General features: G+C 36.5%; 1 protein-coding gene across 6 annotated transcripts in view; it reads left to right on the forward strand.

The window, feature by feature from the left end:
• LOC131426933 (uncharacterized) overlaps positions 1-15137 on the forward strand; it is a 53104-nt gene that overhangs the window by 22759 nt on the left and 15208 nt on the right. For 3 of the 6 annotated variants that reach the window (XM_058589718.1, XM_058589719.1, XM_058589721.1), the window contains exons 2-3: positions 2968-3293; positions 12011-12072. In XM_058589718.1, coding sequence (XP_058445701.1) covers positions 3274-3293; positions 12011-12072 — 82 coding nt within the window. In that variant the 5' untranslated portion in view covers positions 2968-3273. Of the gene's footprint in view, positions 1-2528; positions 2877-2967; positions 3294-12010; positions 12073-15137 lie in introns of those variants that run through there. The other 3 variants (XM_058589722.1, XM_058589720.1, XM_058589723.1) reach the window with 3 other exon arrangements.

The following is a 15137-nucleotide window of genomic DNA, read 5'->3' on the forward strand; positions in this document are numbered from 1 at the left end:
ACTCTATATTACTTTATTCTATTTTACAATATTACATCTCATTCCACTGTATTCTATGGTACACAAACCACCAATAAACGTCAAAGATGAACTTTTATTTAATTTACCGTTCATCTGCTGCCATCGTGTGAAACCCAATTGGGATACGTGCATTCCACTTAATTTCCACTTTACACTAGTAATAAGGGCCGGTAGTATGAAAATGAAACATAAAGCAAAGCTCAGTTAAGCCCTACCGGCATCTCCAACCCCGGATGTTGGAGCGTAATGCAATCAACATCTTATTCAAGTCGTTCCATATCTTATTCATTTAACTCAAAAATGAAGCTAAAAACTGTAACACATATCTTCATCAAATTGTAACGCAAATTGATTGTATCTGATGATGTTTGCAATACCGTCAAGCCCATCAACCACGGAAGGGAAGTTTGAGTGAGCCGATTTTTACAAATTTATATTCAAATGAAAGTAGTCATGCCCTATAAACTATCATGAAATTTTGTCTGAAATCTGTATTAAAGCCGTATTACACTGATAAAGGAAAAGTCACAAATTGATACAATCTATAATCAGTGTCGCCTTTTCCCAAATCTACTCGTTGATTGTTAGAAATAGGCAGAAATCTACGAGTGATCTGTAGTCGCCTACAAAGAAGCTTAATAATCATGATTCGTTTGAAATCGGCATGGTCTGATCAAACAAAATATTTAGGTTTAACGTATGACAAAAAACACACTTTCAAAGATCGCATATAAGGAATTCAAGCAGTCGCCGGTTGTTATGCATGGCTTGCTGAATTTACTGCACTCATAGATCGCCTGCCACTTCAAGTACTCCGTGGCAAACCTTCTCTTTATGGAACCTCTCCGGAACATTCAAGCAGAACCTGCGTCTGAAATTAGCTTGGCATCTGAATTTCGGATGCATTAACCAATGACAGCTGCCTGGCGTGGAATTTGGCCACTGGTCCTGTTTATCGTTTCTGTTAGGCGCACCTTCCTTATCTTGGAGGCATGAAGTCCGGCCGATTCTACTGAGGTAATCCCTAAATATTTCTTGCGTTGATATGCTTGCATTACTTCGCTTCTATGCCTCTGCCAGCTCGCCACTGGGTCGTTGATGACTTTTTGAACTATTTTACCACACGGGATTTGGCTGAATTGTAGATTCCCAACTATTTCGCAATCCACCTGTGGAACTGGACTGGACTTTTCACGACGGCGCTCTACAATTTTTGTCGAAGCACTTCTCACTTTTTTTTATTTTATAATATAAGTTTAAAGGCACATTGCTTAAGCTCTAAGATGCCGACGCAAAGCACTTATCACTTGAAAGGCATCTCTAGAATCACTTGAAAAATTATGACAAAATTATACACATGTAAACATTACACTCTAAACTAGTTTTGCTCAAAATTTATTCAATTTTGACCTTTGCCACAAAAAGTTTTTATACTGACCATAAAACGCTTTTATCATCGAGGTAAACATTATTTGGCATCAATAAAAACAAAGTGTAATGTACCCAAATCTGCAAACATTATCTCAAATTAAACAAAAAGGAAAAAAAAATGTGAGTTCGTTCTCGAAATTAGCAAGAACGCGATTAGTGAACCAGTGGTAACTCAACTGTCGTTGTATCGTAATGAAAATATCTCTCTTCATTTAATAGAAAGGGAAACAAAGAGATCAAGTTGAAACAAGAGTTTGAATCAGCATTTTTTATTTTTATATTCCATTGAAAATACTGTTGACAAATATTTTGATGTTAGAACTGAATTGAGGTGCGGCAAGGGATGTGATCTGATTAAAATTAACATTAGAATCAGCAAGTATTGTAATTGCAAGACGAAAATATTCGGTGAGTATTTCTACTTATATGGCCCTAGCCCTTTTAATTAATGAAGCCTGACTAGCATGCAACTCACGGCGTAATATTTTACATTCGTTTTACGCCAGGCATTGTTCGAGCGGTCGAATAGAAATTCATCACACCGTGCGCTACTAGGTGTGTGTTTCCCCATCAATTAGATATTACATCAAGATCAAGTTCAAAACAGTTGTAAGCCGTAGCAACTATGAACATCACTTTTATGTCGGTTGGTCAAGGTCTAGTAATTCCAGCTGATCTACGGCAGTGCGGGATGGAAGATTCTACTGATTGAACGACATACATTGATTTAATATATTAATTTGTTTTCTTAACACATTTTATTCGAATTGAAAAGATAAACTGGACTTCTGACATTATAAGAAGTCAAGTAGCAAATATATTATATATTATATAAATAGTGTTACATGCTTGGTGCGTTTCAAACTAAATCACTCACTCATCATGTTCCGTAGTAGATTTTCTAATCAACTCTAACCAGGTACAATTTTCCCACGTTACAAAACGTGTTTATATTGTAGGTGGTGCATATGACCGGACGCATTCAGAACAGTTTTTTGTAAGGTCGGAGGCACATTATTAATTTTTATTTCGATCCTACGAAGCATTAGTGTAAAATATAAACGGTAATTTGCTAACAAGAATCCGTAGAACATAATTTCCGTAATATAATGGATTCCTGCCACTTAGTGATTTTATTATATCAAACATGGTCACAAATTTAGGCAACTTTTCGTTATAACCTTCTGAACGGGAACAAACATTTACGCATAAATTATCTTATCATAGCTTGGAAAAGGACGTATCAGTTTGTTATCTTCTGTGGTTACACAAAGCTACCGCTATCGGATATTTTTTACCGTGGGGTAAAAATAAAAACAAATAGGCCGCTCATCAGTTAGTGTCATTCTCTATAGTAATGGAACATAGAGGATCTGTTTGATTACAATTTTATTTGAGGAAATCAAAACTTGTTAGAAAATTATGTGGGTATCAGTTTCTCTTCCTCTAATCAATATACCTTATTCCAAACAATAAAATCTCTAACGATTTCTCATCAATCTTTTTTTCTTTCAGGACTGTTCGAACTGGATGCGAGTGGATCAACGCAATGTTAGCAAACTGATACAATGCGACTAGCCAGTCACAATCGAAGAAAAAGAAAATAAGAAAAATAAACATCGAATCAGCATTTTCAAACAATGTGACTGTGCCTTTGAGGCGATGCTGAGGTGTGCAAATTTGTGCTAGTGCTTAAATTGCTAAAATCCTGCCTGTGATAGTTGGTTACTTTTATCGACAAAAGAAATTGTTACGTTGCGTCTATTGATTTAATTGTTGTTGCTTTTAGCATACTATATATGGTGTTTTTTATCCTTTAAAATGTGCCGATGTTGTCAAAGGTAAGTTTTTCTTCCGATTTTTTTGGGTGCGTTTAAACCGTCCCAATGTTCTATTTATATATTTTACAAATGGCTATTTGATAACGGCCTTTATTTTTCTATGGTTGTTATGATTATTATTACTATTAGAATTGGATCAAATTGAAGGTTTGAAGCTTTGATTTTGTATTTTTTTATTCAATAGTAACATATTTAAAGGCACACTGCTTTAGCTCTAAGATGCCAAGGTCATTTTCTAATTTTAATTAACGACTAACTTAAAACTAGGGTACTAACATTAGGGCAGTGGCGAATTCCGGTCGCAATGGTTGATTGTGGTAGATTCAGTCTGCAGCTGGCGATCGGCAATGGTCGGTGGATTAAATATGGCACTAGTGTCTTCCAGATGGCGATTATACGTTTCAACTGGTCCGCGGCTTTGATTTTGTAATGTTATTCCAGATTACCCACACAGTTTGAAAGAATCTGCTTTGAGTCAGCTGTAACAAATGACATCCACGACAAAAGACAATTTGAGAGCTTGCTGATTTGAAATTTAATTAAAGCACTTGCCAAATTATGAAATAGACAAAGGTTTTTTCTCCAATTTTAGACCACTTTTTCAAACATTTGAGGGCGTATTTCAGTAATGACTACGGATGTCGTAATATTGATCGATTAATCGAGTAATCGATTAATAACCCAGATAATCGAGAAATATTCAATCGAATAGCTTAAAACTAATATTCGATTATTGAGCTAATCGAATAATTAAAAAAATCCCATAGTAATAATCGAATGTATAATCGAGTAATCGATTAATAACCCAGATAATCGAACAAATTTCAATCGACTAGTTTCAAAATTATACTCGATTATTGAATAATCGAGTAATTTGAAATTTCCGACATCCCTAGTAATGACACAAAGAATATTGGTATCCCCCCTCAGTTCGCTTTCACATCCAGGGATGCCAGGTTCACAGATTTATCTGTGTTTCACAGATTTTCAACTTTCAGATTCTGAAATTAATCACAGATTTTTGAAATCGATCACAGTTTAGCACCAAAAAGTACAGAGCGATTGAGTAAAAAGGTATAGAGCGGTTGGGTAGTGAGACCTGTTTTTTTTGCTCATCAAAATGATTCTGATCAGCTATTATGGTACGGGAAAGGTGCACAGGTTTTTGGCTTGATCACAGATTTTTGGAACAATGACCTGACATCCCTGTTCACATCTCATCTAAGTTAGTCAATAAAAGTCCCTCGTTCGGGACGGAAGAAACCAAGTACAGTATTGTGTAGTGAATAATGGAACGATCTCGAAATGAGTGAACAAAACGAACAAAAGCTACCGCCACTACAAAAGAATACAACTATTGTTGACTTCAGGCAATGCAAAATTCGACATTTGGTATGAAAACTGGAAGGTGGTTTGCTTAAGGAGCAAATGCATCTTGATATCAAACGTGTTCATTTACTTCAATCCAACAAGATAAATAATATTGTTTACATCCCGTTTTATAAAGAGTTGGATGCAAATCAATTTGCCAAAAACAATAACAATGCGCACTATATGAAGCATGAAAGCATCAAGTACAACTTACCACTGTATATGGAAGATAGTGCTATAATATTGCGTGTGCATGATCTACCCTCTAGCGTTTGCGATCCTTATATTCGCAAAACTATGTCGCAGTACTGAGGGATTCATTCCATCAAAAAAGAAAAGTGCATGAACTTTTTCCCAGGTATTCTAAATGGTGTATGTTTGTTACGCAGGCGCTTGAAGAAGGCTATATCTTCTTATATGAATTTCGACCAAAACACAAGAATTCCGTGCAAATCACTTGTTGCCTATGACAATCAGATGGCCACATATCAATATTGCCAAAAAGCTGTTCACTATGGTAAGCCATGTGTAAAACTGAACAAGAAGACATCTGTGCCAAAGGACAGCAGCGCTCCCGGCACACCAACCCAAAAACACTCCAGTACATCGGAGACAGCCACCAACAACATTGAAGCTAGCTCCACAACGAAACCATTTTTACCATATGTAGGACAAGGTACCCCAACTACAACTAACAACGCACCCAACGCTTGGACAAATGTAAGCAATAATGATGATTCCACCAACAACAGTGACACCGAACAAATGGACGGGAGCGTGGCTAACGAACCACTGTTCCCTCTTCATTCGCTGGATAAACATGAAAACGCTTCTCCACCAAGAAAGAAGATGACAACAAGATCCAGCAATAAAAAATAACGGCAACGTTAAGCGAATGAGCCAAAATAAAAGTTTTATGAAAAATAAATGGCCAATTCAATAAGTCGACTGTTTCGGCCGCAATATGACAAGTGGCACCATCCTGCGAAAACCACGTTTCGTGCACATCCATATCTTGATTTGGCAACAAAAAGTCATTGATAATGGCTCTGTATCTTTCAGATAATACAGTAATCCTTATTGTAAAAATCAAACCTCCTAAAACACTCGTTACAAAGGAATTTTACAAGGGGTTTGAAAATTACATAGTTTGAATTCAAATATAATACAAAACAAAACAAAACCCGTTAACGACTGGGAATTGAATCTGGAATTATTACATCACAATGTACGTTCGATTATTTAATGAGCCACAGAAGCACATATCTTCTTGACAGCTCAATGGTACATTAAAATTCATACAATCGCATTAGCTTGGTACGTGAAAGCGGCAGGTGAAAATTACAAGACAAATATATTCACCTCTGTTCTGTATTTCGATCGATTCGGAATACTTCAATCGAATGTGAAAATTTGTAATCTATAATTCGATCGAGATACACTTTTGTATAGAAAACACGAACTCGATTGAGATACAGAATACGAAAAATTTCCATTCGATCGAAGTACCGAACACAGGTGATAATACTAAATCAGTACAGTTAGTGGACAGATTTTCATATGGCGATTCGTCAGCAATATTATCTTTATAAATATTTCGGTATATCAATCTGTGTGTATATGCGCGTAAGAGCTTCAATCAAAGATTTTTTTCACTGCTCAATTCTCTCGGACTTGGTTGAATCAATCTCAACAAGTTCGGTTGCAGAGATATACTGGCATTGAGAGTACAAATTAGTACGCTCCGTTTTCAAAAGATGGCTCTAGCTGTTATGAATTTTGAACAGTAATAGCTGATGTCGATAGTTTTAGGATGTTAGACATCTGTCATTCATATTTAGTTCGTATTGCTTCGGGTTTGAAAAAAAATCTGTTTTTCACTGTGTTAACTAAGCAGCATTTGCGGGAGGTTTTAGTATTTTGTTTTAATTGGAAAAAAGTGCAGCTGAGGCGCATCAAATGCCTGTGGATGTTTATGGTGATAACGCTCCAACTGATAAATCATGTAGGGGATGGTTTCGACTTTTTGAGAAAGGAGATTGCTGCGGTAAAGACAAGCCTCGCTCTGGACAACACCAAAAAAATCGAAGACAAACAGTTGGAGGCATTACTCGATGAAGATCCGAGTCAAACGCAAGAGAAGTTTGCAGAATCATTGGAAGTGACTCAAAAAGCAGTCTATACAATTAAATTCCAGGGGTATGATTTAAAAGGAGCACAGTTGTGTACTTTATGAACTAAAACCAAGAGACATCGAAAGACGATTTTTCATTTGCGAGCTGCTGATTCAAAGGCAACAAAGAATAGGGGATGAAAAATGGATATTCTATGATAAACTTATGAAGAAAATTTACCCGGTCAATTGTTGCCATCGATCTCAACATCAACACCAAAGCCGAATATTCATGGTTCGAAGGTCATGTTATGCTTCTGGTGGAACCAAAAGGGTTTTGTGTACTATGAGCTGCTACAACTTGGCGATACTAGAATAGGCGATCGGTATAGGCTGCAATTGATGCGTTTAAGCCGTGAGAAGAACGGCCGGAATATATGCAAAGACATGATAAATTTATTCTCCTGCAACAACTTCCTTATGTCGCAAAAGTCGTGAAAAAATATTTGGGAACGTTCAAGTGGAACATTTTGCCGAGATGGACAAGAGACATTTTTTCGAGATGGAATTCGAAAATTGCCTGAGAGGTTTGAAAAATTAGTAACTAGCGATGGACCATACTTCGGTTATTCTTTAAATTCTTGAATTTTTATTTTGAAATAAGCGCATTTTTGACCCAAAAAAAATGGACCGAATTAGTTTGGCCTAACTGTTTTCCACGTTTAAAAGCTACTATTGGTTCATCGATTAAGTTTGAAGATCAAATGACTGTCATTCTCGGCGTAAAAGATATCGATAGTCCCACGACAAAAAGGCCTAACTGCAAATGACAGTTTCTCTTTATTTACTTTTTCTTTCACGGTATAGTGGATTGATTTAATATTTGACGCCCTGCTCTTCGCAAAACTTTCGAGTTTAAACCACATGCTTTCGTTGAATATTGGAAACTTTCAAGACGTTACAGTAATGACTCCGTAATTTTAAAAAGCGAAAGTAAACAAAGAGAGTCTCTCATTTACAGTTAAGCCCTTTTGTCATTGGACTATCGATATGATGGTATAATGGTGTTAAATTTCCTCTAAGATGTTGGTGGTTGAAGCTTAGAGTCGTTTGAATGTTACTAATGGGCTGATCAATAATCAGGTTTAAAAAGGTTCTGATAGTGTTTTTAATGGTTTGATAGTGTTTTTAATGGTTTAATTGGTTGATATATCATTAACAAAATGCTTATTTATCGTGAAAATCATAAGAAATAATAATAGATGAATGATATGACTGAACTTCTTATTGCCAACTGTCGATTTTAACGAATTCCCGAAATCAATCGCTTCGTGCACCGTACTTTCCCTCTTAGTTTGCCGATTTTGAAACAGACCGTTGAACCGTATGCCATTTTTATCGTTCAACAAACCCGGAAGACAGAGGACCATTCTTGAGCCAATTTTTAAAATGAGGAGTTGGAGCCCCGTTGGACTAGTTTTACTGGAGAATTTCTGAAGTTTTTTCCACTTATTTTTTTAAACTAACACTACATACGTGTACAATACTTCTACTTCACGTAGAATAACAACAAATCTTCTTTCTATATTAAGGTAATACCTAGATTTCACACTATTTTTGCAAGAGAAAAAACAACAACAAACCGTTCTAGCAAACTGAACGAATATTTCGTGCAGTATGTCGTTCAATAAGCGCTCAACGACCAACAAAATAGAACCGCCTGCTGAGAGGGATTCTGTTGAGATTGTTTCACTACAACACATGCAGGTTTTCTCCTATCCCTACCAATACTTTTTTTCTATAGTACTCGTGGAGATGCAGTGATACTCACGATCTCTAGAAATAACAAGTATCGGACTAACATTCCTTCCCTTCCTCGGCAACACAACCATTGATCGTGGTCGGCGTCGTTATTGACCGTTTAATGGAATGTTCTGAGTGAGAATAATTTACTTCTTTCAAGCATTACTTTCTTTGTACATAGTGTATTTTCACTCATTTGGTTTACCATGATGTACAACTCTGGCCATCTACTTCAGCTCAGCTCAGCCCAGTTTTTAGAAAATCGATATTGATAGGTGAATAAATGTTCGGACAGATTACACATAAAAAAGGGTTTCAAAAGTCTGGAAATTCGAAAAAATGTCTGCAGGCTATAAAGTTTAATATATAAAACTGACTTGGTGAGCAAAAAAAAATTACCAAGTCTGTGAATTTTGACGAAAAACTCGATTTTCAAAACTCGCAACAAACAATGTCTACAGCACTATATAAGAAATCTGCAGATTTGCCATGACACGTGTGTACTTATGAAACTGCAAATTACATAGCTTTATTGCTTGCTTAGATAGAAACACAGCACAGGGTAGAATATGAAATTTACAGGTGAGCTAAGTCGCCTCCAAAGCAAATTCATTAGCTGCATATGGGACCGTTAATTCTCTTACCTGAATCTTACTGATAAAGATTGGCTTGTAGCCTTAAAATTAAATGTAAGTTTCATTATTTGAGTTTTTGACTACTATTTTCGATGCTTCCGGAACCGGACACCGAGCTAAAGCCGAAGAGAGTTTTCTGCTCACTAACCTCCATAGCATACCTGTTGAACTATTCCAACTTGGAAGAAATATTCAGCCATTTGGAAGAAATCTACGGTTATTGTAGAGAATTTTCTGACTTTGACTAATGAAAAACTTAGAAATTATGATAATTTTTTTTTACGATGAGCTTAAATATGCAAGCGACATGAAATTTCCCATATTTTCACCAAAACAATGATCGAAATAAAATTAGATTTAGATTTGGTCCAAAACTGGAAAAACATGGTCAAAAGTTTGTACTGACTTTCACTGATTTTTAAGAGCTAACGTGTCTTCGAAGAATTTTTACAATATATTACGGTTCTTTTGAAAGTGGCACCTTAATTTTTGTTAAGGGAGTAGTACAAATTTTGAATAAAAATAATTATTTTTTCACAAAAAAAAAAAATTTCTATCTCATTTTGAAGAAAACCGAACCGATCAGCTCACTAAAGGAAATTGATTCAATGTATCAGCTCATCAGCTCATTAAGATTGCACCGAAGGTTTGTTTCGAGTGCCGTTTTTTGCTTTCATATGCATGATCGAAATCATTGATGTACAAAAAACAATGCTATGCGAACTACCTTGTCTGCGAATTATTATTATGTCATATTTGAGAATATCTGCAAAAGTGGCATCCTTGAATGTACCTTAGCCTACTGAGTGAGAGGTTAGATTTCTTATTGACAATGGCTCATTCAATCTGTTAAAGAAGGATAGATACACATTTGGAAGAACGAACAAAAGCTCATGTACACATTTCTTTTAATTTATAACTCGCTCTTCAAGAGCCAGCAGGGATGCCAAGTAATTTTTTTAAAAATCTGTGACCATCGAAATACTCTGACTATTTCTTACCGCTCTGTAGTTTTTGGTGCTAAACTGTGATCAATTTTAAAAATCTATGACCGATTTCAGAATCTGTGAAAATCTGTGCTATTTTTGAAAAAGGTTGAAAATCTGTGAAACACAGATTAATCTGTGAACCTGGCACCCCTGCTTACCGGTGCGGTGAACTGGTGAGCTGCTTTTAAAAAGCGCTGTGAGCTATATTTTCCTATAAGTATTGTAAATGTTTGCTACATCAAGTTGCATATTTCGCTTCAGTACAAGGTTTCCTAGGTAAAAATAGGTAAAATGGTATATAACTTTTCCAGAAAAAAATAAACCTATGCATTACCTTCTACATAATTATGGAATTTTATATTTTCTACAATTATTCCAAATAAAGTATGTAGAAAAAACTAACTTAAAACAAGTTATGATTAGAAAAGTAGTTTTAAGGAGGTTGTCATAATTCAATAACTAAAACTAACTTTGAAAAGGCCTAAAAAAAGTTCCATCGAGTTCCACTTAGTTTTTTTCTATAGTATTGAGTATATCTTATCCTATAAATTTTGTAAAATTCAGCTGCATAAAGTTGCATATTTCGCTTCGGTATAAGGATTTATCATAGGTAAAAAAAGGTAAAATGTTGTATAACTTTGCCAGGAAACAACAAACCTATGCACTACCTTCAACAAAAATATGGGATTTTTTATTTTCTACAATTATTCCAAACAAAGTATGCTTAAAAAATAACTCGAAACAAGTTATGAATAAAAAACTGATTTTAGGGGGGTTGCCATGAAAACGCTTTGTATATCCGAAACGGTGCGATCTATAATTTTGGTATGTTTGACAAAGTAAAATTTCTATCTCTTCAGAAAAAAAAGTTATGGTTATATTTTTTGTCAAAGTAAGCCATGAACAATTAGGGATAGAATCAAATTACGCGGTATATATTTGTAAAAATTTTCTTAAAAGCAACTATATGCATTAAAAGAACGGTTTGGCAGTTACTGATTTATGTCCACGTTTTTATTGATTCGAACCACTGTGCACCGCTCCAAAAAACTCGTGATTTTGGAATCGGAACTTGTAGGGTTATTGTACTAGTAGTCATCTCATTAGTAGAGTCGCCATGTTATTATGCCGATTACTCGACTTTCAATCAACGAATTGTGATAAAATCGAGTACAATCCCAACTAACCAAAAGTTCGGATAAAAGGGACTGATTTGGCTTAAGCAGCTCTCAAGGTTCATCAATAGCATTCTAAGCAGCCCATTTTTAGGTAATTATCCACACTTGAAAGTTCGGGCGACGCAACCGAACGAACTTCTAAGCTGCAATACATTTTTCAGCTTCTATGCAGCGGAACTTGTTCTGTATTTTCTAGTTACCAAAAGTAATACGCGTACTCTTAAGCAGCGAGAAAGTTCAAGCGGAACTTGTTCTGTACTTTCAAGTTCTCAAAAGTTCCGCGTGTACTTTTAAGCAGCAAGAAAGTGGATTTTTTAAGTAATAGTGGAACTTCTGGTTGCTTGGGATGTCTAAATATGAGGCGATTCCGCTAAAAAATTGTTCGACAATTGTGCAATAATGTCCATTTGTCTGTCATTGGAGGAAGGAGAAAGAATAACAGATTTTTCGCTAAATAAAATAAACCTTCATGGGCTACAAAACGTGGGACTTGTAACATACGCTACGACAATAGATTGGTATTATCGATCTACTACTGCACCAACTCTCAGCTTGTAAAAATTATTTAAATATATGCTACATCATGTACATCACACATCGCAATAATTCTGTGCATTTTTATTTACAGTTGCTGGGAGGAATTCTATTGGAGCTGCATTGAGGAACGGTTTTGCTATGATGAAACGATTGGTAAGTTTTATTGTGCTGTTATCATTAAAAAAAAGAAACCTGTTATCATTAAAAAAAGAAACTATGATGAAGGCTAGAAAAGTCAGATGTTGTTAAAAATTTTATTTTGAATGAACCTAGTTTTACATTCTAAAGACTGTCCCAGAAAGTATGGACGCACTTTGATTTCGCTGTAAATAATTCACAAGTGTTAGATATTCAAATTTTATTCGATATACTGATAATATTAGACTACAACAACAGAATATTATTCTCAACATTTGCTACTTAGCCATTGTAGACTAACTGGCGCACCTTCTTGCGAACGTTCCTCATTAAATTCCGTACAGACTTCTTGGCGACAAGTTTTGACACTTTTTTCCAATCTTTTTCGAACTGTTGAATGGTTTCGGCTGCCGAGACATGTTTCCTAAGATGTGCCTTCGTTAATTCCAACAATTTGTAACGTAGGAAATGAGAGTGAGGAGTACTCGAATCGATGGATATTTGATTTTGCGAGGAAAGTTTGTCCAGATTCCGTTCCTACGCATAGCATTGTTAGGGAGTCTTCTTCAAATGATGATTCCATTGATAGCCCCTTTTCATTGATGGAATTTTCCATAGCACTCATGTCTTGTAACAATAACGCTCCTGGATTGGACAGAATTAAATTCAACTTGGTGAAGAATCTGCCCGACCTCGCAAAAAGACGTTTGTTGGAATTGTTCAACAAGTTTCTTGAGCAAAATATTGTTCCACCTGACTGGAGACAAGTGAAAGTTATCGCCATTCAAAAGCCGGGGTAACCAGCTTCCAATCACAACTCATATAGACCCATTGCGATGTTGTCCTGCATCAGAAAATTGTTCGAAAAAATTATTCTACGACGTCTCGACACTTGGGTCGAGACGAACGGTTTGTTGTCAGATACTCAGTTTGGCTTCCGTAGAAATAAAGGGACGAATGATTGCCTTGCATTACTTTCGTCTGACATCCAAATTGCCTTCGCTCAAAAGCAACAAATGGCATCTGTATTTTTAGACATTAAAGGAGCATTTGATTCAGTTTCCATTGATGTTCTTTCAGACAAGCTCCACCAACATGGACTCCCAGCGGTTATAAATAATTATTTGCACAACCTTTTGTCAGAGAAACGCATGCATTTTTCACATGGCGATTTGGCAACAATCAGAATTAGCTACATGGGTCTCCCGCAAGGCTCATGCCTCAGTCCGCTCCTCTATAATTTTTACGTGAATGACATTGACAGCTGTCTAGTAACCCCATGTACACTAAGACAATTGGCAGATGATGGCGTGGTTTCAGTTACTGGATCCAAAGCTATTGATCTGCAAAAACCATTGCAAGATACCTTAGATAAATTGTCCGTTTGGGCTGTTCATCTTGGTATCGAATTCTCTGCGGAGAAAACAGAGCTGGTCGTCTTTTCAAAAAAGCATGATCCCGCGCAACTTCAGCTTCATATGATGGGAAGAATAATCGAACAGGTTTTGACTTTCAAATACCTCGGGGTGTGGTTTGATTCCAAATGCACGTGGGGAGGACACATTAGGTATCTGATAACGAAATGCCAACAAAGAGTAAATTTTCTTCGAACAATAACAGGGTCTTGGTGGGGTGCTCATCCGCAAGATCTAATAAAATTGTATCAGACAACGATACTTTCAGTGATGGAATATGGATGCGTTTGTTTTCGTTCCGCTGCAAATTCTCATATTATCAAACTTGAGCGAATTCAGTACCGTTGTTTGCGAATTGCTTTAGGCTGCATGCATTCGACACATACAATGAGTCTTGAAGTTCTGGCGGGAGTTCTTCCATTAAAAGATCGATTTTGGGAGCTTTCATCACGCCTGCTAATAAGATGTGATGTGCTGAATCCCATGGTAATTAATAATTTCGAACGACTAGTCGAGCTTCGATCTCAAACAAAATTCATGACAGTATATTTTAACCATATGTCACAGGAAATCAACCCTTCAAGATATATTCCTATCCGTGTCAGCCTCCTAAATGTACCTGACTCAACTTTATTTTTCGACACATCCATGCAGCGCGAAGTGCGTGGAATCCCGGACCACCTACGCTCTATGGAAATCCCAAAAATATTTTCAAGTAAGTTCAGGCATATTAACTCTGAGAAAATGTTTTACACGGACGGATCGCGAATGGAAGAAGCGACAGGGTTTGGTATGTTCAACAATAATGTTTCGGCCTCATTCAAGCTTCAAGAACCTGCATCTGTTTATATAGCAGAGTTAGCAGCAGTTCATTATAGCTTGAATGTAATCGTCACATTATCTCCAAACCATTATTTCCTCTTCACAGATAGTCTGAGTGCAATTGAAGCCATTCGCTCAAACGCTGCTGGCAAAAATGAACCGTTTTTCTTGGGTAAAATAAAACAGTGTCTGAACGACATATTGAATAATAATTATCTAATCACAATAGTTTGGGTTCCGGCTCATTGCTCCATTCCAGGCAATGAAAGAGCCGATATTTTAGCCAAACGTGGTGCTATTGAGGGTGAAATTTATGAGAGACCGATTGCTTTCAACGAATTCTATAGCGCGTCTCGCCAAAGAACACTTGCCAGCTGGCAAGCTTCTTGGGATAAAGATGATCTGGGTCGGTGGATGCACTCAATTATTCCTAAAATATCGACAAAGGCATGGTTCAGGGGACTGGATGTGAGTAGAGATTTCATTCGTGTGATGTCCAGACTCATGTCCAATCACTACACGTTAGATGCACATCTCCTTCGAATTGGACTTTCCGAGACTAATCATTGTGCTTGCGGCGAAGGTTACCGCGATATTGACCATGTTGTTTGGACATGCGTGGAGTTTCGTGATGTCAGATCTCAACTAATAAATTCCTTGCGTACCCAAGGTAGACTATCCAATGTCCCAGTTCGCGACATTCTTGCTTGTCGTGACCTTCCATACATGAAACTTCTTTATCATTTCATTAAATCCATTGGAGTTCCAATTTAAATTTTATTTTATGTTAAACTGTTTTCTCTTCCATGAGTTCAACCAATAGCCAACTATAGGATATTGAAT

The sequence above is a fragment of the Malaya genurostris genome, chromosome 2, assembly GCF_030247185.1.
Source record: "Malaya genurostris strain Urasoe2022 chromosome 2, Malgen_1.1, whole genome shotgun sequence".
NCBI lineage: Eukaryota > Metazoa > Arthropoda > Insecta > Diptera > Culicidae > Malaya > Malaya genurostris.